The sequence below is a fragment of the Sturnus vulgaris genome, chromosome 10, assembly GCF_052056855.1.
Source record: "Sturnus vulgaris isolate bStuVul1 chromosome 10, bStuVul1.hap1, whole genome shotgun sequence".
NCBI classification, from domain to species: domain Eukaryota; kingdom Metazoa; phylum Chordata; class Aves; order Passeriformes; family Sturnidae; genus Sturnus; species Sturnus vulgaris.
The window spans coordinates 19,978,543-20,004,460 of record NC_142252.1 but is presented as its reverse complement, the minus strand read 5'-3'; the positions used below and the strand labels follow the sequence as shown (position 1 = coordinate 20,004,460).

At 38.9% G+C, this 25,918-nt stretch overlaps 1 protein-coding gene across 3 annotated transcripts in view; it reads left to right on the top strand.

Annotated features, from left to right (window-relative positions):
• The window catches only part of NAALADL2 (N-acetylated alpha-linked acidic dipeptidase like 2), a 406,364-nt gene that overhangs the window by 173,773 nt on the left and 206,673 nt on the right, over nt 1-25,918 (top strand). For all 3 annotated transcript variants that reach the window (XM_088171014.1, XM_088171013.1, XM_014871509.2), the window contains one exon: nt 10,220-10,721. In XM_088171014.1, coding sequence (XP_088027140.1) covers nt 10,228-10,721 — 494 coding nt within the window. In that variant the 5' untranslated portion in view covers nt 10,220-10,227. The remainder of the gene's footprint in view (nt 1-10,219; nt 10,722-25,918) is intronic.

Here is a 25,918-nt window from a genome sequence, read left to right as displayed (position 1 = left end):
CTGCATCGTTCCTGTGCTTCAAGGGTTACAAGTCAAGCAGTTTTTAGCAAGCTGCTAATCTGCTGTGCTTGCTCTATAGTTATGGTTGCTTGCTGTCCCAGGAGTTTCCAGCAAATGCTCATACAATCTGATTAACATGGTTCACATACAAAGGGCGCTGGCCTGGGGACTACCACGTCTCATTAATGGAAATGAATTTTTCATGCCATGGCTGCTATGTCTGTGTGTTAAGACTTTTCATTTCTTTTTCCAATTCTGTCTCTTTTCTGTATTGTATTTTTTTTAAGCAAAAATGTCTGTATGAATTTTAACAACCGGTTATATTACAGGTCTGAGAGTTTTTATTTTTGCATAGTGATGTTATTTTTACTAAGAAACAGATGTATTGGCAGCAGAGGAAAGAAAAGGAGTGCAATGGCATACATTTGTGTTTATATTGAACTCTTTAGCTCTGATTGAATGCTTGATGAGTTCAGCTTAAGGATGAGGTGACTTGATCTGTTCTTGGCAGCAGTCCTGCTTTGTGTGGGAGGTTGGAGCAGGTGACCCTGTGAGGTCCCTGCCAGCCAACATTTTCATGATTCTGTGAATTGTCAACTTTTTGGTGTAACTTTCCAGAATTAATTCCAGTATTGTAATTGATGTATCATCCCATCTTTTTAAGAGGCTGTAACTTGTTCTACTGTGACATGAATATGGACATGTTCTGGTTTATAGCTGAAAGCAGGGACAGAAGGTTTAGTCTTATCCTAGCACTGTTCCTTGGGATATTTTGGATTAATGGTGCTTTGTAAAGAAAATTGGAGAGGAAGCAATAGTACATATTGAGCCAGTATGCCAAGTATGCTCTGTTACTGGTCACTGCTTTCCTGTGGCATTTGTTATTTAACATTTTTTGCTTTCAGTAGATTGTCATTTTCTGATTACTCCACTGGCTGTCTTGTCCAAGGTGTGTACCTGGACATGGATATCCAGCATCTTACAGGATCATCAGCCCACACTGAGCTGATGGTATAGAGCTGAATTAGCATAAACCATCAGCCCTTCTGTTGATGCACTATTCCCACTTTAGAAGGGAATTGCTGCAGTACCTCTAAGCATCAGTTATATGGTTTATAGCCTCCTTTAGCTCAGTGCACTAAGCTATATGTTTCTTGAATATGTCCTCTTTGTTCTTGTCATAATGCACACTTTGCTTCTCTTCAACTGCTAATGTCTCTAAATCAAAAAGTTCTACAGCATAAACAATTTAAGCTGTAATAGCTATGCACTGCCCTGGCCAAGTATAAAGAAGGTTTATGAGAAATTTTTCCTCTACAGTCACTGATCTGTTTATTTTAGATTGTAAGGTGTGTATCAAGCTCTTCTCTAAGTGGTCAATAAGTGTTATGGTTGCTTTTTAAGAAATTATTCCTTGAGAAATGTGTTTAGACTAACAGTATTAATAAGCTCACTCTACTGGCAGTCTGTGATAAGTTATGCATAGATGGAAGTCTGACTGTCAGCTTGAGTGTGTCAAAAATGACCAAATCAGGCTGAGACTGAGAATTGAGGTAGTCTTTTGGGTAATGGACTTCTCCAGTTTATTTCTTGCAATGCCCTGATCTCCATACAGCACAGAAAGGCTGAGATACTTCCCTAAATAACGACTGGGAGACCATCAAAGAGAGGCTGAAGATGAAACCATAGGCTAAGCAGCTGTGCCTTTTCTTCCAAGGATATGGTCACAGTTGGGAAGGACTTGACAGAAAACAGCATCAGATCTGGCTGCTTTTGTGGCTTAATTCCAGAAGGGCTTAAGTAGAAGTGTGAAATTCTTCTGGAGAGCTACTGAAAGCACATATGTTACTGATATATGAAGCTTTACATGTAAATGTACTTCATCACAGATTTTAAATGTGTGGCTGAAGAACTGCCAGAAGATACGAAACAGCAGGAAGAAAGGGTGCTTCCTTTATTTTTTTGTCCTCAGGAATCCACTGAGGATTCCTTTGTTGACCTGAACTAACACATCTCAGATTTTCTTTGTAAGAGAAATCATGAACTCATTTCAGCGTGTAGACATTGGCAGATTTGGGATGCTGAATGTCACACCATGTTGGCTATGTGTGAAAAAACATGTTCTGATAAATTCACAGGAATTGTACACCATGCAAAATTACACCTCCAGGCAGACTCAAATGACCAAACTCTGACATTTCTCAAACTTGACAGCTTATTTCAGTGGAGATTTAGGAAAAAAAAAAAGGTCAAAGGACACCGAACATATTACTGCTCTACTCTGCCTATAGCTATAGCAACACTAAATCTTTTAATATTACATCTTGGGGCAAATGAAGGGTTTCTCATTTAGGCCCTAGAAGCAGGAGTAAACAAGGCTTAGGAAGAACAGCTGAAGGAGGTGGTGGTGTTTGGAGAAAAGGAGTCTTAGGGGACACCTTATTCTTCTGTACAACTCCCTCAAAGGAGGTTTAGCCAGGTGGGGTTGCTCTCTTCTCTCAGGTAACAAGTGGTGAGACAGGAAGAAATGGCTTTAAGCTGCACCAGAGAATATTTAGTTTGGATATAATTGGATATATTTCTTCACTGAAAGCTCTGTCACTGCTGCCCAGGGCAGTGGTGCAGTCACCACCCCTGGAGGTGTTCAAAAGCTGTGTAGTTGTGGCATTGGGGACATGCTGTAGTGGTGGCCTTGGCAGTGCTGGGTTAATGGCTGGGCTTGGTGACCTTAAAGCTCTTTTCCAATCTACCCAACTCTATGGTTCTGCCATTGCACAGATCGTGTGCAGGGTTTTTACAGCACCATGTCTCCAGCAAACATGCCCTGGCCTCGCCAGGAGCAGACTGATGGTGCCTGAGGAGCTCGATTGCCTCCTGATGGAGGCTGGGGTGTCCGTGTGCCTGGGCAGGTGTGCAGGGCACAGAAATGTGCTTTTATCATCCTGGGTTGCAGGAGCAGTTGCCACGGCAACGTCACTCTGCCTACTTGAGCTTTAACATTTGAGAGTTCACCCAGAAAATAAATTTGGCGTGATTATGAAGTACACTTGCTTGTTTTCTGAGTTCTTTGGATACAGATTGTTGAAAAGAGCAGAAAATTATGTTACTGCCTTACTGTTTTCTGCCATAAACCATGCACAGAATCATTAAAGCTGTCATCTATCAAAATATAGTAAAATTCCAATAAAGCTAAATTGTAAATGTTGCCATCTTCAGCTCCATAATATATTATTTTGAAGGGCTCTTTGTCATTGTTGAACTTGATAAAACTGAGTAAAACCTCACTGAGCAAGAATGAGAAAAAAAAATCTAGAAAATGTAGTCTTGAAGCAAGGATTTAAGTTTTTTATACAAGTACTGACCTGTTTTTCTACAGCAAGTTTTCTGCAGCAAAGATGGTGACAGCAGGAATTTTGATGTGTGTCTATCAGTATTTTGAATATATTGTTTAAAGTCTGGTTTTATCCAAAAAATTACTCTTGACGTGAGACATCGGGGCTTCATATTTCCTCTGTATCTCTGATTTCCATGTGAAATATTGCTAGTAGGAAGATTTCTCTTCTGTAACCAGCTAAGTTTGAGAAATTGATGCTAAACTCTGAAAGCTGGAGCACTTGGAACATTGCCCAGAAAGGGTGTGGAGTGTCCTTCACTGGAAATACCCCAGAACCACCGGGATGCAATCTTGTGCTGTATCCTCTGGGATGACCCTGCTGGGGCAGCGAGGTTGGACCAGTTTTAGATAAAATTGTATCCAAAATGGTCCAGAGTCATGAGCTTGTTTGTGAGTTCTGGTTTCTTTTTTTGTTCGAATTAGCTTGTTTTTCTTTCTCCAAACTGAATGCGTTAATATTTTCACTGCAAGGTTTTGTCAATGATTGTTAAAAATCAGGAATGGAGTTAATGCCTGTGATGAGGCCAGATTCCTGTTTTTCATGTTTGTAGCTCATCCATAAAAATGACCTTTTGATTTTGGTTTTCTTTTGTTTTTGTTCTTAGTTGACTGGTTGGTTGGTTGTTGTTTTTTGTGGGTTTTTTTGTCTGTTTGTTTGTTTGTTTTCTTCTGGTTTGTGGTTTTTTGTTCTTTCCAAGATGTGGGTTGAAACCACATAGTATTTTGCAATGTTGGTTTGCATCTTTTGAAGTATAGCAGACTTCCACTAGCACACTTCATTACAATGCAGGGGCTGGCAAGTGTACAGTTTCCAAATTTTCAAAGTTAAGATGACTTAATTTTTGAAATAATAACTTAAATAGGACTGTAATTAAAGAGAAAAAAGAGTTTGAAAAATATCAAAGTGAAATGTGCCCAAGCCAAAGACTGGCAACATAAAAATTTCTGAAGCAGAAATGAGTCATATAAAATTAACTTTCTTAAGAACTGCTATGGCCTGTTAGTACAGCTATTGCTGTCAGCATTTTCAAGTTAAACACCATTTACAATGATTTTATTTCACATCAAATTCAACTATCAGCTTAAATGCAAATGCCCCAATAATAGTTTTTGTCCTGGTAAAGCTTTGTATTTTATTTCTTTCAGAGGCAATTATAACGTCTGGGGGAATGTAATGTAAAATATATTATTGATGAAACCCTGAAGTTGGAAAACCATATCTATGCAGGAAAACTGGATATTAGGTTAGTGTACAGAAAGTCAATGTGAAGAAAAATGGGAAAAGGGAAAGATTGACGTTCTGGAAGAAGAGTTTTGGGTGGGATGGACAGGAGCTCGGGCAGAGTTTTTTGGGAAGGTAAATGGTTGGGAGATGATTTGGGCAGTAGGATTTCGGTGGTGGGGCTGGGGCCTGGTGCAAATGAACAGAGATGTGGGACAGAATTTCTTCCCCTTACACCCAGTTTAAGAAGAGGGTGTAAATAAATGCAGGTGCACAACACATCCCAACTAGCCCTGGCAGTCCTGATACTCTGTCTGCTTCTTTGCTTTTAGAAACACTGAAATCCTATCCAATCCTATCCAGTGCCCTTCTCAAGGAGAACAGCAGGGTCTGAGTGTTGATTCCAGTGGAAAAGTGAATGATTAATTCATGAACTAAGAAACTGGAGAGTGTGTGTGTGTGTGTGGCTTCTCTCTCCTTGTTTGGCATTGTCATCCTGATGTTTGCAAATGAGCAAAAGAGTGAACAGTGAGAAAACTGAGCTGTTCCCACCCAAATGGGAGGGAAGAGCTGTCCTGGAAGCAGCACAGCACATCCCACAAGAAATGCAGAGGCTCTGTAACAGAGCCATTTATACTGATCTGATTACACTGCAGTTTTAATAAACCTCCTCGGTACACTCTGCATATATCACAGCTGCTGTTAGCTCCTCGAAGGTCGGTAAATATCTCTGAGTTCTGTTTCAGGCAAATGGGTATTTGCAAACTAAAGGTGTCTGAGAATGGGAAAGATCTGTTAGAAATACATGCCCAGCATGTTAGAGACCAGCTAAGGCTGCCTTTTTGTTACCTGATCCTTTGCTGGGGAAGAAGGAGCTTCCTGCAATCTTTCTGCAGACCCAGGAATTCAGAGATTCTGAAAAGGCAGCAGCAAATATAACCACGTACCTATGCACATCTGGATGGCCCAGGGTAATTTAGCTCAGGTGGCTGATTGTAGGCAAATTAACTCTTGTTCCAGTTGGACATCATTGTGCACAAGTCTTATCAATCAGGGTGCACCACAGCCCTGTTCTTATCGTTGTCCTTTGTGTTGATATTCATGGTGTCCTGGTCCACATGGCTGCTTGTGATATAATAAAATCGATGAGAGAGTTTGAAGAGGTTAAATATTCTACATCATTCATCTGTGCCAAAAAAGGCTTACGAGTGAAGAGACAACTTTAGATTTAACTTAGCTGTGTTTTACAGACCTTTCTACAGTCTGGTCTCTGTGTTGTTTCTGCTACATCACTGCTCAGTCTTTCAGGTTGCATTCATCTTCAGTGAAATGCGAACAACTGTGAGTTTTGTCATTTTTTTTTTTAATCTGGTGGCTCTATGGAGTGACAAGATACTTAATTGTCCTGCTCTAACTGAACTGCTTGCCAAGCCCATATCCCAAAGGTGAGGGAAGGGAGAAATCATTACTGCACAAAATTAAGGCAGCGGTGATGGAAATATCACATTATTATTTTTGAATTACAAGGTAGTGTAATGCTGCTGTTGACAAGGACATCATAATCTCTTCTGCAAACAGGTTTTGTCAGGGATTTGTAACTCTGAAGAAATTTGTCTAGGCCTGAAACTTGGCATCATCTCGTTTAACCAAGTACTAATTTGTTGTCATACATACTTTAAAGCCCTTCAAGTGCAGTGAGTATTGGGTTCCATGATAAGCACAGCTACTGGCCCTTTAAACAGGTGACATTAGGTCAATTTTGGGGTGTTTTCCTAGGCACAAAAAGATTATGAAGGCTTAGAGGAAAATCACTCTATAGAAGATACTGAGAAGAAAATAAAAATTAAAGACTCCTGCAAAATGAAATGAGCCAACAACCCTGGAATTTTGGATTTATGACTGTACTAAGAGGCCACAATGCCTTTAGAAGAATTCCTGGGTGCATTTTGCCTTTTCAGTGCTGAGCACTAAGTGTCCTGAGAAGGGCCGGCTGTGAGCAGCCCATTAACACTTGCCACACTGCCTGCTAATTGTCTCAGCTATTTATGGGCTGCATTTAACAACTGCAGCACCAGTCATAATTTACAGTAGTATGTTCATATTGCTTTTTCCTTGTTGGTTTCATAAAATGTTCACGTAAACTCACCTTTCTGTTATGGAGGTATTGGGGGGTGGCAGCACCGTTAATGAAGATCATATTCTGTAGTTTCCAGAAGCTTTGCTAATAAGGGATTGAAGCAGGGAAAGTTGTCAAGAAAAGAAGTTTCTGGTGGTTCCATAACAAGATGTTCCTATCAGGCAGGATGTAAATGTGTTATTTTTAAGGTCAAAGCACAGGCAGAGAGTTTTGAAATGGGCTCGTTAAGGCAATAACGATCTGATAAAGCTGAGTCTCCTGATTTCTTGTGTACAATTAATTGAAAGGCTATTTAGCTTTGGTTTGATACCTCTCTATAAACATTCTCCCCACAAATCAGTGGAAGTATAGAAATGTACATCAGCTTTATTGGTCATCAGCTTGGCTCTGTCCAGTATTCTAGAGTTTATGATCCCCTTTGCTGTCCCTATAGAGTGGCTTTAAAGCTCACTTGGTGCATATTCAGACTTCTGGCATTTTGAGTTGCTCTTTTATCTTTATAATAAAACATGTATTTAACAACAATTAAATGTTGAAACAGCTTGCTGGCAGATGGGGTGGATTTTCTATCTCCTGAAGTTTTCAAAAATGTCTTTCAAAAATATGTTCATTTTATGGTCTGTGTTATAGAGAAGACTGAACTAGAGTATTGTAGTGTTTTTTCTTGACTTCATTTTTTTTCCAATACCAAGCCAAAACTACATTTAATACATAATGTTGAAGTCATACCTACTTCCTTAACCAGCTACATACCAAATACTAAGTGAAACAGATACAGGTGATAGAGATTTCACGGCACAAATGATCTGTGCCTTGAGAACCAGGATACCTCTGTAAAATAACTTTTGGAATAGTTAAATGCAGTGATCTCAGATACTTCAAGGTAAGTTGTGCTGTGTCCTTAGACTGAAACGATGAGCTTAGAAATATTAATGGAAAAAGTGAAGTTAACAACTGCAGCTCCTCTTTTATTTGCATTCTTTAACTAAAAGAAATGTGTTGCTAGTAAGATCCCATACTCCAAAGACTGGTCTCAAATATAAAACTGGATTGAATATTGATTTTTATTTTAGGTCATTTAGCCACTTGCTTGTTTGTTGGTGGTTTTGGGTTTCTTTTTTTCTTTTTTTTTTTTCCCCTGAAGTGAGGAAACTGGTTAAGGTGCCAAATTGAATTGCTGAGATGTTAAGCTGTGGAATGGGGTTACTGCTCATCTGCATAATAACTATTAATAACCATTTCAAGAAATTTCATATGAATTTTTATTATGCATTTATATGTAGATTTAAATAATCTTTATTAATATGCTCTATTGAACAATAGCACACTTTTAAAAACTATCATAAATACGGAAAAGAACTTAACTACCACAGATAGGCAATGGTCAACATTTGTAATCTCAGCAAGATTAATATTTGCCATGAAACTGCATCTGAAAAACTGCCTAAATTCTTGTTTATGGCTAGTACTGTAGTAATCTGCCAAGGGTTTATTTAAGTGGCTAAAAGAGTTTGTTAAATGACTTCAGGAATTGTAGAGCCAAAATTATGAGTTTATGAAATGCAGTGATGATTTGCTTTGCTTTGAAGGACAAAACATCAGTCTTTAATAAAAAGCAATATGAAGAGGAGCTGGAAAGATGAGGTACTTGGGCAGTTGATATTACCTAGCAGTGATCTCTGTCACTGATGGTTTGCAAATTAATCCTTCCACTAACAGAAGAGGAGACAGAGTGAAAGAGTAGATAAATAGCTTGGAAATTAGTTTTCTCGATTTTCCAGAGAATATTAATGGTTTGATATCCAGTTGGTGCTTGGCAGGAAACTCAGTGCAGCAGGCATCGTTTTTGGAGCTGGCATTATTAAATATCTTCCTGAAACAACCTGAGGATGGAGATGCAGAGGGATCCTTCACAAACCTGAGGGCTGGGCTGACAAAGTCCACAGAGGGCAACCACAGCAGCTTTGCAGCTGTCTGACTTTGCAGCCATTTGTGGACTCTGCTGGAATTTAGAGACTAAATTTGCAGTTGTTATTTAAATAAATAATGCAGGCTTTCACACTAATTTAAGAGGCTTTAGTTCAGCTCACTCTAAACTCTGGAAGAATTTGGATTGCAGGGGGAGAATTGATTTGCAAAGGGACTGGAATGGTGACTTGGAAGGTGTGGGCTCTCCTGGCTGTTCCCAGGCTGTCTGACAGTTATAGGTGTGGGATATTTATATGGCTGTAGGGGGAAAACAGGAACTGTAAATTGGTATTGTATAGAGGCACACAGCCTTTCAGGGGACAATAGGCTGTTTCATTATATTGGAGCTTACAAGCAGTTTGCACTCTTCAGAGAGCTTCAAAAAGCTGAATTTCACTTTGCCATTACAGTGGGTTCCTCTATTATGTGCTAATGTTATTTGGAGGTGAGTCTTGGAGAGTGAAAAATGCCTTAAAACATAAAGATGAAGTGGTAATGTAGTGTTATAGGTGTCAGTCTAGTGCTCATCACTATGAGAGGTTTCATATCTTTATCTTAATTTTATTCTAATTGAGAAGTGAGTCTGATGTTTGAAAAGTCCTAAATTAGAGATGCTTGTGTGTTGGAATGGCTATTGTGAGAGTGTGGGTGAAAAGGCACTCTGCTGTTGCAGTCTGTCAAAAATGATTTGTTGAAAATTGACTTTGAGTGTTTGTATTGGAGGTCAGAGTTCTCATTAGAGGGCTTCTACTTCCATAGAAATATCTAGAAGTGCCACAGTTATGCCTTGCTATTAAAATAACGATTTTGTTACAAATACTTACCTGGCAGTGCTTTTGATTCGTTAAAATGAGAAAAATAAGTGGAGCAAAACAGCTGGAACAATTTCTAAGTAAATTCATCAGTCATTCTGGAACTATGCATTTAAAATACCTATAAATAATAGAATGCTCCATCTAAATGGAAGCCTTTTATTGATATGTAAGTACAGTGTCACCCTGAAGTTTCTTTTTTAATTTATCATTTCCTTGTGCTTAGAAACAGATCAGGCAATTCATATTATTTCCAGCTTTTCAACTTTATTTTAGCAGCATTATTTTGTACGGTATGTGAAATGAAATTGTTGCACACAGTTGTTAAGCTTTAAAATTACTTTCAGGTAACAAATAATTGTTTTGGAAACTCTGAGCCTTCGTTCAATTTTTTAATATTATCTCGAGGACTGACAAAATAATTGGATAATTTCAGCGGTTTGCCATTGGCACTTTTAAATTCCTTTTATTCATATTCTTACAATATATTTCCCATGATGATGTTCATGGGACTGCTGATCCTACAAAAAACAGGACAATGGAAACGGGGAGAGTGAAATGCTGAGAACCCAATTTTTGGCCTTTATCGTCTGTTTACTTCTCTCAGGTTTCCAAAGCGTAAATAAATCGTTGATGTGCGCATATAGAAACAAACATTCAGAGTTTTAAAAATTTTGTCTTAATAGATAAAAAGATGGCCTATCACAAAGTGAATGCAGACCAGAGGGCACAGGGGCACTCTCCATACCTCGACAGCGACGAGCTCCAGGGCACGGCGCTGGAGCTGGAGTGGGACATGGAGAAGGAGCTGGAGGAGCCTGGCTTTGACCATTTCCGACTGGACAGCACAGCCCAGCCCCACCTGGGGAACTCCCAGAGCCCTGACCTCGACCTGGAGCCCATCCAGCCCTCCTCTTCTCCCAAGGGAAGATTCCAGAGGCTTCAGGAAGACCCCGACTACGTCTCCCACTACACGAGACAGGCACCAAAGAGCCACCGCTGCGGCTTTTTTCGGATACTGAAAGTATTTTGCACTGCTTCGATTTTATTTATTTTTGGAATTGTGATAGGATATTATGCACGCAAGAAATGCCCTTCTCCCCCAGCATCTCCAGAGCCAAATAATCCTCATATCTACCATGAAATTCTCAAGGAAATCAAAGCTGAAAATATTCAACGGATTTACAGGTATGTACCTTGGCAGGTTTTTGGTCTAAATGCTCTCAGGTGCCGCTGTTAAGTCTTCACCTGATATTTTTTAATGGGGAATTTTATTTACAAACCCTGACTTTTTATTTTTTATGTTCAGTTTTATCAGGACGCTTGGGAGATGTTCATCAGCGTATACAAAATTCATTTTTTAATAATGCAAATTTGTGCTAATCATAATAGGTTTTGCTTTAATAATGTTCTATTGCTAAATATATTATTATCTTTAATTTAAATGAATTGAAAGACACAGATAATTCAAATTGAATTGAAATATAGACAATAGAACAGCTGTCCTAGATCCAGCTGACTGCCAAATAACACAATTGAAAAGCAAGGTTGATATGATGTTTTGTAATATTTTGTGCTTTAAAAAAATCCCCATTTTATTTTTGGCACAAAAGTGATCTCTAACTGATGTTTTTACTCTGCATGGTAAATTAAACCTTTACTCTATATGGGTTTGGGATGGAAAATTTGAGCTCTGCACTCTGAAAGATGGCAATTTGTTTATTTTTTATTCTTTATTACTTGTGGGGATTTTTTTTATGTAATTTTTTGTAAAATACCTGGGTTTGACTGGGTTTGATTTTATTCTTTTTTCCAAAGTGGAATCCTTTCACTGCTTTGACAGTCTATATAACATGTTTGTATCAGAGTATAATCACTTTTCTGTAGCAGTGCGTGTGGAAGAAAACAGGTTTTCCTGCCAACTTTTGAAAGTTACTTCTATATAGGGAGGGGAGATGATCTTATTTTTGGCTTCTGGAATGAAAAGTTCCTTTTTCACATTGAAGGTAATGCATTGTAGATTTTCTGATCAGTATCAGTTCAGAATCAGCAGAACTCCCATACCTGAAGTTAGAAAAGATTGTTGTCATGGTCATCCAAAGAGGTGTTACTGAGTAGATCAGAAACACATCAAAAGTAGCCACAGGGGTGTTGTAACAATATTTGTGTTTTATTATATTTGCTATGCCAAATCTTAGATCCTGTAGTGGGTAATACCATGTTTTGAACCAACACTGTTCCTAAATTCAAGAGAAAAAATAAATATGAAGGGTTTCATGTCAGTTTTCATGTACTGAACTGCTTCTACTTCATATAAATCTAATTATTTTCATAATGGGAAAAGGTACAGGTCATGAAAAATATTGATTTTTAATGTAAAAAGATAACTTTTTTGTCTTTCAGAGAGTAAATAGAACTGAGTTCTGTAATTAGGCTTCATCACTACCAAAGTGTTGGAGTAAGCTTAGCCCTAAGATTGGGTATCACACAAATTGCAGCAAATTGCTGACATGACTGTCAGACTCAGAATAACACTTCAGTGCTTTGTGTTTGGGGACTGGGAATCACTTGCCATTCTGTTATTTCAAAGTGTGGTTTAAAACCATCCCTTTTCAAACTCTTCATCACTCGTCATATGATTTCACCTTGCTATTAGGATACCAGTGAGAATCTGGATTTTAGGCAAAATGAATTGTATAAATACTTTGAAATTTAAAAAAACTTCAGTAGTTTTAATAACATAATTCTTAGTATTTGTTTGGGTTTTTTTTTCTATTTAATAGCATGATTTCAATAAAAGCAGTTGAACATTAATTCAGGTACCCATCGATTCTGTATATAAATATATAATTTATGCTTTTAGTATACTGCATTGCCCACAAGGTTTTTCCTAGCCCAGCATTTTGGTGTGAGACAGCTTTTATCCCATGTTGTGTTCAGTTGGTTTCCCTCAACATCTGTTTGGCAGGAGTCAGAGTGACTGCAGTGAAACCTGGGTGTGTGTAGGCCTAGGAGTACAGAGCATGCAGCATATGTTCCTTGAGTTAAAAAAAAAAAAAAGCCCATACCTGACAAAATCAATATATGTTATTGGAAAACTTCCTCCACTAAAGTACCTTGAGTTACCAGGAATAAGTGGCAGCTGCTTAGCTTGCAATTTCTAAATGTTACTGAGCATGACATTAATTTAATTTTTGTTGTTTACTCCTTAGATCAGGCTCAGATGGTATGGGAGTTTGCTAACAGTCCTGTAAAGGAATTAGGAGAAAAAAAAAAACCTGTTTAAGAGACACAGAGGTGCCAATCATAGTGCTGGAGGAGACATCACTCTAATGTGCTTGAAGGTCTGGGATGGAACTTTCTGTTGGGGTGAAATCTGCTTGTGGTGGATGAAGCTTTGAGGATTTGACCTTTTGCACTTCTAAAGAGGTGGCAGAAGTGCTCCAGGGAACTTGTGTTGGTTTGGTTTGGACTGGATTCTGTGTGAGCTGAATGAAGCCTGTCTATTAATCCCTATTAGTAATGGAAGTGGTTGAGTCCCCATCCCTGGAGGGATTTAAAGAATGTGTAGATGTGACATTTAGGGACATGGTTTAGCATCTTGTCACTCAGCAGTGCTGGATTAATTGTTGGACTCAATCTTAGAAGTGTTTTCCAACCTAAACAATTCTGTGAGGATGTAGGATACCTGCAGCTTGTGTTCATGGGTTGCTGAATTGGGATATTCAGGTGTTCCTGTGTGGCTTCTCCACTGGCTGGGCTCCTCTTTTGTTTGTCCTATCCTGGCTGTCTACATTTCCCCAACTCCATGTTAAGGGGTTTTTTTTTTGTTTGTTTTTTGTTGTTTTGTTCCCCCCCCCCCCCCCCCCCCAGCAGACATACTAGAAATCATTAGGTAAGAAAACTCAGTGTGTTGGCTTTTATTCCTCCAACTTTGCACCTTGTTTCCCATGAAATGGGAATGCTACAGAATTTCTGTGCAGTTTAGCACAGTTGTAATTACTGGTCTTGGCCAAGTTGTTGATCAATGGTACAGCCTAAGTCAACATTAACTCTGTGAGACTTTCTGAACAGCTCTCCCCACCCCCTGTAGGGAGGTGCTTGCATTGTTGACAATAAAATGTCAGTTCATTCCCAGAGGTTTCAAGATGAGTTGTCAGAGGTACCTGAAGGGGAAAAGCAATTGCCACAAGAAAAAATAAAGTTTTTCCTCAGACTGCATTTTAAACTGGGACAAAAAAGAAAAAGGAGACCAATATTGTTAATAGGATTCAGTCGTAAATCAAACAGTTCAGGAGTGTGAATACTACATTTGTTCAGATATGTATTTTTAAAGATAAACAATCTGCTTCACAGTACAGGCAGATTCAGATCTGGTAAAATCACTCATTATTCTGCAAGCATCACTAGGCTGATGGGAATCCAGTAATTATATCTGTTTGTGCCATGAATATAACTTTCACAGTTTTCTTCTGGAAGATATATGACAAAATTGAAGCTCAAGTTAGGTGTAACTTGGCTCCAGAAGGGCTTCAGGACGAGTAAAAGGACATAAATCCCACATCCAAAAGGGGCAGAAATTGAAACATGGAATACTTTGAGCACTGCTTAAGTTTACATCCATAACCAGCAGAACTTACCAGGGCTAAGGAGATGAATAAAGGTGGTTAAATTGATAGGCAGAAAGCAAATTATCTCCTGGGACAGGTGGGTTGAGTTCTTGGAGCCCTTTTGGAGGGCATGGCTGGAGAGGAGTGACCTGTGCCTCAGGCCCTGTGCCATTCCCCTGGGAATGTCTGCAGCTCCAAAAACCATCATTGCACTGGGAAGGGCCCTGCTCTCCAAAGGGATTAATGCATTTACATGTGGGAGGCTCTACAGTTTATAATAAATGCTGAAGGTCGTAAGAGGAAGACCTTCAAAAATACAGAAATTCCCACTGCCAATTTCAGTAAGCAGCATGCTGCTGAATTCTCAAACGTAAATTTGCAATGAAAATGTGCATAATTTTGAATGAGAACTGACTTGTTAAAGCTACTTTTTAAAATGACACTCAGATTTCTACTATCACCTAAGTGCTTTTGAAAATTCAGCCGTTTTTTATTTCTCATGCTGTATGATGTATATAAAGTTATTTCAATTTTATTGCTCCAAAATCAAATAAAAATTAATTCTATTTTATTTGGAAAATGTGGGGCTATTGTAATTTTTTAGGAGGTTGTAATGTTGGGGTTGGCTTCTGTAAATTAAATGGATAAACAAAGATTCATGTTGAATAGTAAGAATAAAAGAAATAGCCAGTCATGTTGATGTTAGTGATAACTCTGGCTGTGCATTATTTATCAGATTAGCTAATTGCTCTCATGTTTTTAAAATTCTTGTAGCTTTATTGAGCTTTACTCAATAATTACTTCGGAAAATTGTGCATCTTATTATCAGATGCACAAGTTTTTTTAGATACATCTTGTCATGATTATAAGTGTGATGGGGGCATAGAGAGAAGAATCTGCTTTGCTCTCCAGCCAGCCTACAGAGAAGCTCCTACATTTCAACTCTGCTCCTCATCCTGTGTATTCTCACTCTACTGCTTCCTTCACTATCATTTTTCCCTCCTCGAGCAATAGGGAGGTTTAAATCCCTTCATAATACATCCAGTTGGAACTAACTGTCCTTTATAGGCGTATCTGTTCCTTATTCCAGCTGGTGATATCACTTGCAGAATCTCCCAAATCCATCTCTGGCAAGAATTGATTTGTCACTGGTGCCTGCTGCTATCCATAACTTAAGCCTAATTCTTCAAAGGGCTTTGGCAGCAGCTGCTCTCCTGTGTGTCATGGCCAAGGAACAAAAGTGCCAGTGCAGTGAGAAAGGACTTTTATTTGTTTGTTTGTTTTTTTTTTCTCAAAGTGAAGGGAGAAGCTTCCATATCTAAGTGTTTCTTATTCCCTGATCAGTTGTAATCATTACTGTTAAATCCTTGGGGTTCAAACCTTTATCCCAGGTAAAGCCTGTGAAAGACGTACCTGAGGAACAAAGAGAGCCTGGAACTTCTTGGAAAATTGGAGTTTTGGAGATTTGGACTGAGTGAAATTTACAGACTGGTGCTTGGTGAATGGCCTTTGTGCCAGGAATGAGGAATCAGGAGCAGAGCCTGTTCAGGAAGGGTGTGAGGAATGGGGTGCTCTGGTGACTGCTTCCCTGGGTAGGGACCCACTGAGTGCCTGCTCCTATTAACAGCTACAGTTAATTAATAGCTACACCCGACCTCTCCACGGCTGCTGGGAGCAGTGTGCTGGCTCTTGCTCACTTCACTCATCATCAGTACACAAGTTTTAGTTTTTGTCACACCAACAGCTGAAAAGAGCATTGCAAAAATCAAATCTCAGTGGGAACTCATCCTGTTTCCTCCTGGATATCAGTTTCAGGTATTTCTTGTGTTGCTATCAAAAATGCAAGTGTTAAATCTAGTTAGGCTGGGTCTGAAGCCAGGCCTGCCTCATCTTTGGAAATGGATGTTGGCATATTCCCAGGTAGGCAGGAGCTGAGTGAGCTCCCTGGATCTATTTCCTCCCCACTGTGGAATCACTTGGGATTCTCTTCATTCACATGATAATTTTGAATGTGTATTTATAAGTACAAAGCCCGTTTTGAAAGGAGATAAGAGTAATATCAAACAAGGGAAAGTTCCCACTTATCCCCCTGGCACCTCCCCATTGAAGAATGGCTCTGGGAACACAGGGATGTGTCTTTTATGGAAGAAAGATGCCCTGTGTGACCCAAGTGCTATCTGTGGAACAGAGACTTGATAAATTTAGGCTTCAGATAGCCACTTATGTCAAATATGATTTCTTTTTAAACCAAAAAATAGGTTATATCTGTACTTCAGAGGTGTTAATAGAAAGGCTCGTCTATTTTATAGTTTTCCTTGGTTTCATTCTTTTTGTTTCTTTTTCTTTAGATGGAAAAAAGGGTGCATTATATTGATATAATGCATGAGAAGGACATGTAAGTTTGATCCTGTTAAGGTCAGCTGCAGCACATGCTTATAATATTCCTTTTCTTTGTTGAGGAAATGTCTTAGGTTATGGTTTACTTAGTATTGAAAGGACGTGTTTCAAGTCCACCATGGTTCACTGAGAACAATTTTTCATTTCAGTTGATTATGTTTTTAATGGTAACTATAAAAATATATCGATTTTTAAATGTTTGGTTTGGGAAATCATTTACAGCAAAATCTGATTTTTTGTCTTGTAGCTGTATCCTTTGTAAATTAAGCACATAGTGTTGCCTTAAAATAATTTTCCTAAGCAATGCATGTTTGATTTTCTAAACAGTAAGTGTGATATGTCAATGAATTAGAATCAATAAACTATATTATGCCACATCAGCATAGTAACTAATAAGTCCCTTGATAAATTTACTATCTGTCACAGCCTGGATGAATGGCTTTAGTCTCTCTGCCGTGCAGTGCCTCTTGTTTTCCATGAAAAAGTGACACCAGATTTTGATAGGCTATAAAGTGTAAATTAATTTTGCTCTGATCACTTATTTTTGAATTGCATAATCTTACTTATTTTAAAGTTAAAGATTACCTTGCTGGAATTGCCTCACAGTCCTCATAAGAGGAGTGTGCTTGGGGTTTAGGGAGAGAACCAATTTCCATGGCCATTAGCTGTCTGCTTCTTTACCGTCACTGCTTGAAGTGTGGGGCAATTTAGTCCCAATTAGAACAGCAATTCTGAATGGTGACAAGTGCTACTTTCCCTAATAGATGATGAAATGAGCTGTGCCAGCGTGGCTGAGGGAGTAATTCGCTTTTTAAAGGTCTGGCATTCCACATTCCTGCCTGTTTGGGGTAACACAGGGATGGAGGACGATGCCTTGAATCCTTCTGTCAGCTGGGCTGCCCCAGGACATCCTGCTCTCCCCTTTGACTGTCGGTGTCTGGTGCTGTTTGAAAAGCTCAGATTTTCAAGAGATCATTTCTGTTTTGGGGACAAACTGGAATGGATGGTGAAACATCTCTGGATTTTAAAAATCCATCCATTTTAGGAAATTTTTGGTGAGTGATAGGCTCTGTACCTGACTTTACCTGAAAAAACAGAAATACTTGACTGGAGATTTCTGAGCAACTCTGACACTAATGCTGGCTAAAAGGCAGTGTTTAGAAGCTAAACAGTTATTTACGTTGCCATCTATCATTTTTATAGATTTAACCAAACCACATTTTTTCCTAACAGAAAGAACCTGAAGGAAAAAACACAAAAACACACATCTTGCTCAGATGACAACCAATTTTCATTGTAGTCCACGGGCTTCCATTTGGTGAATACCATAGGGTGAATAAATTGGACAAACTTGTCCTTCATTGTCCTGTCCTTGTAACTCAGTACAAGGAGGATCAGCAATTTTGGCTGGTGGTCCCAGGGATGTGCTTATGGTGATAGTGAGGAATAAACCTTGCAGAACAAACCCCCTTAACAATTTAATTAGTGACCCATGGACTGTCTCCTAATTGCCTGAACAACTGCAGGAGTTTCTCCTGTCTCTGCCCTGAACCTCCCAGCATTACAGTGTGCTCAAAGATTTCTCCTCAGAGGGAGATCATGGCAGAGGGCATTGCAAAGAGTCCCTAAAATTTCTGAAGCACCAAGCAGTGGCAGATTCCTGTTCAGGATGCATCTCTCATCAGCAGGGTGTAAAACTGAAGTCCATGGGTTCTCCTGAGATCCAGCCTTTCAGTGGAATCTGCAGTTCCATGGTAGGCACTGCAACAATAAGCAATTAGTTTCCTGCCTGTGCACATAAATCAAATTAACAAAGCCCCGAGGGGAAGGAGTTTTCTCAGCCCTTCTTGGTGGTGCTTTGACATGCAGTTCCCTGCCATCAGCACCTATGACAGCTGTTTGCTGGGAGCCTGATAAGTCAGACTGATGCTGAATTTAGCTAATTGCAACTTGTTGTACTGTATTGTTACTGTTCATGCAGCATTTGTAACTGAAGGTTTCTGTCGAGCATTGCTCAGGATCGATCAGGGATAATGAAATTGATATTGTCTGAATAATAATCAATTTTAGTGGTGGTATTCTGCAGTAGTCTTCCGTTAAGGGGCTTCTATTCTCAGTTCAATTCTCTTTGAAAACTGATGATTGAAACGTTGGGGTTTTCCCTGGTAATACTGGAACTTGTGAAGTGTAAGACTTTTCAAAATTAAACAAGTTGGCTTTTTTTAATTTCTAGAATACCATTTGTGGACAAGACGTTGAGTAATGCCTCCTGTGTACATGTCTGATTTCTCTCAGTAATGGTAATCTTTAAATATACATTTTCAAGTCTCATCCTTCATATAAGCTGGTGTTTCCTTTCTCATCCTTCATGTAAGCTGATGTTTCCTTTGGACACGTCCTGTTGCCAAAAATTTACATATGTTCCTGCCCAAGTTAAAATACCGACTCACACTCTGCTTGGTTTATGAGTGTTTCTTCAAGGCTGAAAAGGCTGTAATTTTACAGTAAGATGGAGTTCTCTTTCCATTCTTTTTTTTTTTCTTTTTAGATAAACATAAAACTTGAAAAGTGAATTGAAATGTCACTATGAAAACAGAGTGTTTGAATAGCTCAGAAGCAAAATTGTTTGGAAATCTTTTTTTTCTTGGAGACCTCGTGATTTTTGTTTCTGTTTGGGGAATTTGAGGCGTGTGTGCTGATGGTTCCTCACAAAGCAATGTCTGTTCCTGGACTAACTTAATGCCTTTATTTCTCTTTTGTGAAAATGTGTTTCTTAAGATAACAGAAACAAAAATGAGCATTAAAAATAGCACTTTAAGATTTTTTTTTTTTTTTAATGGGTGCTCGATCTTCATTAACCATCTGGCTAATAAAGTGGGCTCTGTGAGGCTTCAGGAGTAAGGTCACTATTGCTGAAAGGGTCGGGACCCCATCACAGATTGACTTGTGTCCAGCAAATTTGGGAAAGCTCTACAGACAGTAGTTTGCAATAATTGTAGTATTTTACTGGGATCTGGGTCTAGAGAAAGAAAGTGATTTGGAATGTCTTTCCTGTGGAAGCTGGGACATGGCTGCAGACCCTTGTTGTAACACAGAATTGATGAAATGGCCAGAATTTTGAAGCACATTACCTTGACCCAGCAGTCCAGGTGCTCCAGGCAATACCACATTTTGCTGCTGCTTCAGGTGACTGACTGGAAAAGCCCAGGACTTGATCAGAATTTGGAGAGGTGAGACAGTGAGGAGAAGGATCAACAGTTAAGAATGTATGAGGATTCCATTAAAATATCAGTGTGCCTTTGATGGGCATAATTTTCTTTTTTCCAGCAGGGCAGCTGTGCTTTAGCAGAGAGCTCAGATATTTACAGTTACAATCGTGGCCAGGCTGGAAGGTGTTCCCAGTGCTTCTGGAATCTGTTTCCTATCCAAGGCTACGTGAGGCAGGGCTGATGCAGGGCAGATTGAGAGCATTTAATTATTGAAATAGCTGGCTGAGTGCTATTTGTGAGTAAAAGGTGGTAGCTCTGGGAAGTCACTTGTTTCATGGTCATTTGTTAGTAATTGCTATTGAATGCTTTTATTTTTAATAAATGCCAGCCTGGGTGATGGACCTTGTGATGTGCATTATTAACAAATAGGCAGGCTTCAAAAAAGGCCATACAGGTCATGAACAAAGTTTCTGGTCCCTGTCAACTATTTAGGGAACAGAGCAAGGAGCTGAATTATTCATAACATGCTTAGTGCAAGGCAAATGGAACCTGCTGCTGTGTTGCTAGCAGTGCAAATAGTGACCTAAAATATACAAATGGTTTTCTTCTCTATTATGATGCCTGTTTTTCTTTACTAATATTTCTGGAAACTACTTAAGGAAATTAAACCCTGTGACAAAAAAAAGTTAAATCTGCATGGTTCCTCAGGATCCTAGCACAGACCCTGCAGGGGATATTGTTTGTAAATTACTCAGTTTATGTGCTAAGAAGATAGATAAGGCATGGTGTTAATACAGGTATTCATTTTGTTCCTGTGGAAAACGTGTGGGTTTAAAAAAAAAACAAAAAAAAAACCAAGCAACTTTTGTAAATGCTTTTGTTTCCTACAGACAGGAACATATCTATTTGTATAGCTGTCCATTTCTATAAGGGGTTTTGTGCCTATGTGAATACATAGGTGTGATTTTGCATAATAGCTCAAGGTCTGTCCTTAACACAGCACTTCTCAACGGTGTCATATATTCCAGTGCTTGGCACCACTTCTCCCTGTGTTTGTGGCTGAAGCTGATTGCCTTCTAATCCCAGGGCCAGAAGTACTTCTTGTGTTCACAGTTCCTTTGAAGTGGTAAAAACTCACAGTGCCATGATGGCTGTATTGTAAATGCCCAGAGAGTTATTAAGGCCACAGTCCTTATATATAAATACAGCTTGGGGGGCTTATCTCGTTCATATCGATGTAAGTGTTATATAGAATGTGAGATGAAGTTAGGTGATTACAGTGCAGCAGTATTTCCACATAAAAATAGATACCTGGGGAAGAATCCAGCATTAAATTACAAGTAAGAATACACAGCACAGAAAAGTTGATGAATGGAACCTATTCCTTTATGGCTTTGTTCTGTTGTTAGATGTTCTTTAGCCAAACTGTCGTAGGGTTCAACACAAGGCAAAATATGTCTGTGGTGTAGAAAAGGTGAGGTGAGATGATATAGAGATTTCTATTTTATTTTTTTTTCTGATCTCTGTGTTTCATCAGTCTTTTCAGAGCTTGTATTGAAGCATACCAAGATGAATAAAATTTGTGATTAACTTCTTGAATTAACGCTTTTTTTCCCTTTCTTCTTGAGCTGTTTTTGCTAGGATGCCTGAGAGGGCTTGATGTTAATAGTCTGTCCTGATTAACAAACTGAACTAAACCAGAGGATTTGGGGTCTGGTGGCTGCAGGAGCTGGGGTGGAGCTGGGTGCTGTCTCGGAGCTCCTGGAAGGCACAGGGAGCTGTTCATGGCACTGTGAACAGGCTGGGCATTATCTGGGATTTGCAGCTCTTTGCAAGCAACACTTTTTTTTTTTTTTCTTTTTTTTTTTTTTTCTTTTCTCTTTTTTTTTTTTTTTTTTTTTTTTTTTTAAGAAGCAGACTCTGTTAAAACAAGAATAATTTGGTATTATTCTGGAAATACAAAGCTAAATAAATTAAATCCTCCTTTAGTCTTGTGGATTTGGAAATTGGTTTTACATGCTTCTGTCGCATCCTGCCTGGATTAGTCTAACTCCCTGTTTCCACTTTCTGCCAGCACTGCCTCCTCAGCCATGTACAGATCACAGATTCCTGGGGAGGAATGAGGCTCATGGAGGGCCGGGTCTCTCTTCTGTCTCTCTCATTTCCTCCTGACTCAGTGTGTCCTGACATTAAAAAGGTTTCTCCATGTGGGAAACAGTTAATCGGATCAGGGTGAGTCATACCAGGATTAAATGTTGGCGGTAGGATTGGATCCCTTTCCCCCCAGTTAACGTAATTAAGACTGACATTAAAGATCAAATTATCCTATATCAAATTAGGTAAGTGAGAAGCTCTGCAGTGACATTCCTGCACAGTGCTGGCCCTGCCTTGTCGAGCAGGCTGTTCCAGAGGATGCCCACGGTGTCCTGGGGCTCGGTGGTGGGAGTTCCTCCTTGCCCAGCTGGGCTCTCTGCCTCCCCAGCCTTGGCAGAGCTGGTCATTCCCCAGATGGCTTTGGGGGAGTGTTGGAGTTTTTCCAGCGGGGCTGTGGAATTGTGTGTACCAAATCTAAATGCTTTGTTTGCTGCTTGGCTGCCTTTCCTCAGGGCTCTCCCAGGGCATCTCAGCTGAGCTGGGCACACCTGTCCCAGCAAAGGGTGTGATGTGATGGCACCAGCATCTTCTGACTCCTGAGGGACTTCATGTGATCCTCCTTTGCTCATGTGTTTGGTTTCTCCAAAACAGGTGAATCTCTTTCAGATCTGGTCCCATTTACATTCTCTTAGACAAGAGCAGCTGGCATTCCTGAAGCACCTGTTAGCATAAAAGGATATTCTTTAATGGTTTCCTTACACACTTGCTCCAAATTCCAAAGACTTCAGAATGTTTGCACTGGAATTTGATTATTGAATAACCCAGTCTACCCCAAAAGAATTAACTTCAGAATTAGTTATACACTGGATCTCCTAGTGCATAAAGGCATTTTAACACTTTTTATTTATTGTGTGTTAGACGCTGGTTGCTGGCTGCATTATATTATGTGACTCAGTTCAGCAGAGGTAGAAAGCAGATTTATCTAAAGATGAGTGTTAAGTACTTGTTATGGGCTGTAGTGCCACTCATGAAGAGTGACTTTGGGATAAGAATGGTGATATTCCATCAGTAACTGAAGATCTATTACCCCAAAGCAAAAGTAGTTTCTTTTTCCAGGATGAGAGGAAAGCAATTTCATACATAGAGGGATGGCAATAATTGCAGTAAGGTTTCCTGTAGCCCTACACAAATAGTTTCAGTTTTTAATGCCAGATTGTGATACAGGATGATCATAGTGCTTCATAAAACTACTAAAAAGATAACTTAGAAGTCCTCAGCAAGAATTGCAGGGGCAGCTATTCCAGAAGCATAAAAAGTATATTGTAGTACTGTTTGTAATCCTTTTAAAAGATGACTTGATAGTAATAGAGAATTAGTGTTCCTTGCCAGATAGCTAGAAGATATTTTTATGGTTTGTTTGTTTGTTTGTTTGTTTTTCTTTGTTACAAACAATGTATTTACTTCTCCTCGACTGTGATTGCTATTAAAGTTTGCCAGAAAAGCTCTTATTTTATTTTGCCCACACCGGTGTTTGAAACCTTGGAAACATTTGTGTGTGCTCAAGATTGGTTTGTTGTTATTACAGCTGAGAGGGAGCTGCTGGATCTCTGTTAGCACGGCTTTGAGACAGTGTTTGAACCACCCTGGGAATATGTGAGAATACAGTAAAATCAGATGTTTTTTGCTTACAGCATTACTTGAACGCTCGCTTTGATAGAGATCACATTCTACCGGATATGGAAAATTACAGTGAGTACTTGCTCACAAGTAATGATGTGGCTCTGATTTTATGAAATGGAGAAAACCTCCGTGGAGAGCTGGTTTGATCTTGAAGGCAGTGAAACAAAGTTTTCAGTTGCTTTTCCCTCTTTACCAGAAGAATTTCATACCCACTGGAAATACTGTCTCTCACCAGCCTTGAATACATGCAAATGTTAAAGTACAGCATCACAAAGTAGTTATCTCTTTAGCTGAAAGTCTGAATTTTCAGAGAAGGCTTAATTATTTAGGGAAAGCAAAGATGGAATGAAGACAAGAAAAGCTCCTTGATGGTATTCAATTTGCCTTTCAGGGTGTATATTCTATAATAATGTTTTGATTTAATCAAATTCATTATCTGTATTTTATTTTTCCTTTAAAAAAACCCATAAAATCTAAACAAAAGACAGGCATGAATTATTACACGAACATTATTATGCACTGGGAATCAAAAAGTCTGAGCTAATGCTGTTTAGACTCTTCCTTAAAGAAATAATCAAATATATTAAATTAATTTTCTTCTATTAATATCATGTGAAATTTTTCTCATCTTCTTATATTCGGAAATCCGAGCAGAAGGGACTAGTTGACTAAATACAGATTCAGCACTTCAGTAATTTAGTAATCAGTAAATTACTATGGTTCCAATCAGAAAGCACTAAAAAAACCAAAAAAAACAACCAACCAAAAAAAACAAAACAAAAAAATCCTAATAAAAATAATTTGGAATTAAAATGATTTATAAGTGTCATTTTAAGCAGTATATTGACAGTCATGGAAGTGGAGCTGTGTTTCTTAGAGGAGGATAAAGTCAGATGGTGAACTAAAGCAAATTGTATTTTTTTAAAATTGTCCTGAACTATTCTCCCTGGTGTTGCCAATGAAAAGGAGCCCCTTCAGTTACAACTCCCCTTGCAATGGTCTAGATGTATAACTAATTATTTACCTAATTCAGTCCTCTTTCAGAACAGATTTAAAATTTTTCATGATTCTTTTTTCAGGTTTTGTATTGTGCATTTTCCCCCTAAATTTTCTAGGATTTTTCTGAATTTGCAATTGTATAACTGAGCTCCTTTATTTAAATTTTCATTATTTATAGTTAGCAGTGGGAATATTTTAATGTTTTGTTAGGTGTGATATCTAGTATGTCTTGGCACACTTGGATTTATATTTTTAACTCATAAATTAATAAAATAATCCTGATTGTACATAGTTTCTCAGAGACAAGCCCCAGCAAGATTGAGTTAGGTTATTTCTAGCATTGATAGGCACTTGTTTTTTGAAATATTTTTTAAAAGAAGTACCTCTGTGCATAGAGTGACCAAGATAACTAAAGACCACAAATATGTGGATTTTAAAAATCTGGTTTTTCAGGTGTTGAGGCTGGGAGCCCTCTGGCGTGGTGGGTGATTTTATTTGCTCTCTATACAGTGGCTGGTGTTCTGGAGCCTTGAACTCGGATTCCTCTGTTTTGAGCCACTAAAATGCCAATAACCAGTAGTAACACTGCCTTGTTTTCCTAAAAATTAATGCCTGCATGTAGCTTTTGCTCCTTAATTTTGAATGCAGCCTTTGCCATAATTGTAGAAAATGAGAAAATTATGAGCACAGAGTTGGAGAGAGGGTGAAGCTACTGCTGCTAAGGAAACCTTAATTGTTGAAATTCAAGTTAAAAGGCTGAATATTCAGAATTGTATCAGACTGCAACCCCCCTAGAACTTACTGCTTATGCCATTTAAAAATGATTGGGCACTTCAGTTTAATTTGCTTGAAGGTGAAGAGCTTATGAGACATATTTGAACCTAGAAATAATTCTGACAGCTAATTTTTATATGCATGAAGAAGAAGTTTTATAGTGGAAACCTTGACTTTTAGTGCTGTAAGAGCTGTCATAAAGGCCCTAATGATTTCTGACTTAATTATGTATCTGAACACTTAGGTTGATACGCATTCACTACCCTGTAGAGATTCACGTCCAAGTACCAAATACTGGATGCAGTCTTTGGCTGTGAAACCTGCTTTGCTTTACCTCTCAGCCTGCACAGCTCTGCTGAGATCTAGCAGACAGATCCTGTTCTTGTTAGTGTTTTACATCTCGTTTAAGCCTCCACTCACACCTCCCTAATTTATAAATAAACTGCATAAGCACATTAGACCTCGCTTGCTGCTTGTGTAAAATGCTTTGGGGCAACTGTTAGGAAAAGCCCATCTGTATTTGTAGCAGCACCCTCTGTGTGCCCATCAGTGTGTTGGGTGAGTGGTTCCCAAAATGATTTAGCAGCCCTAGGGATGCACAGTGGGGTATTGAGGAGGAAAA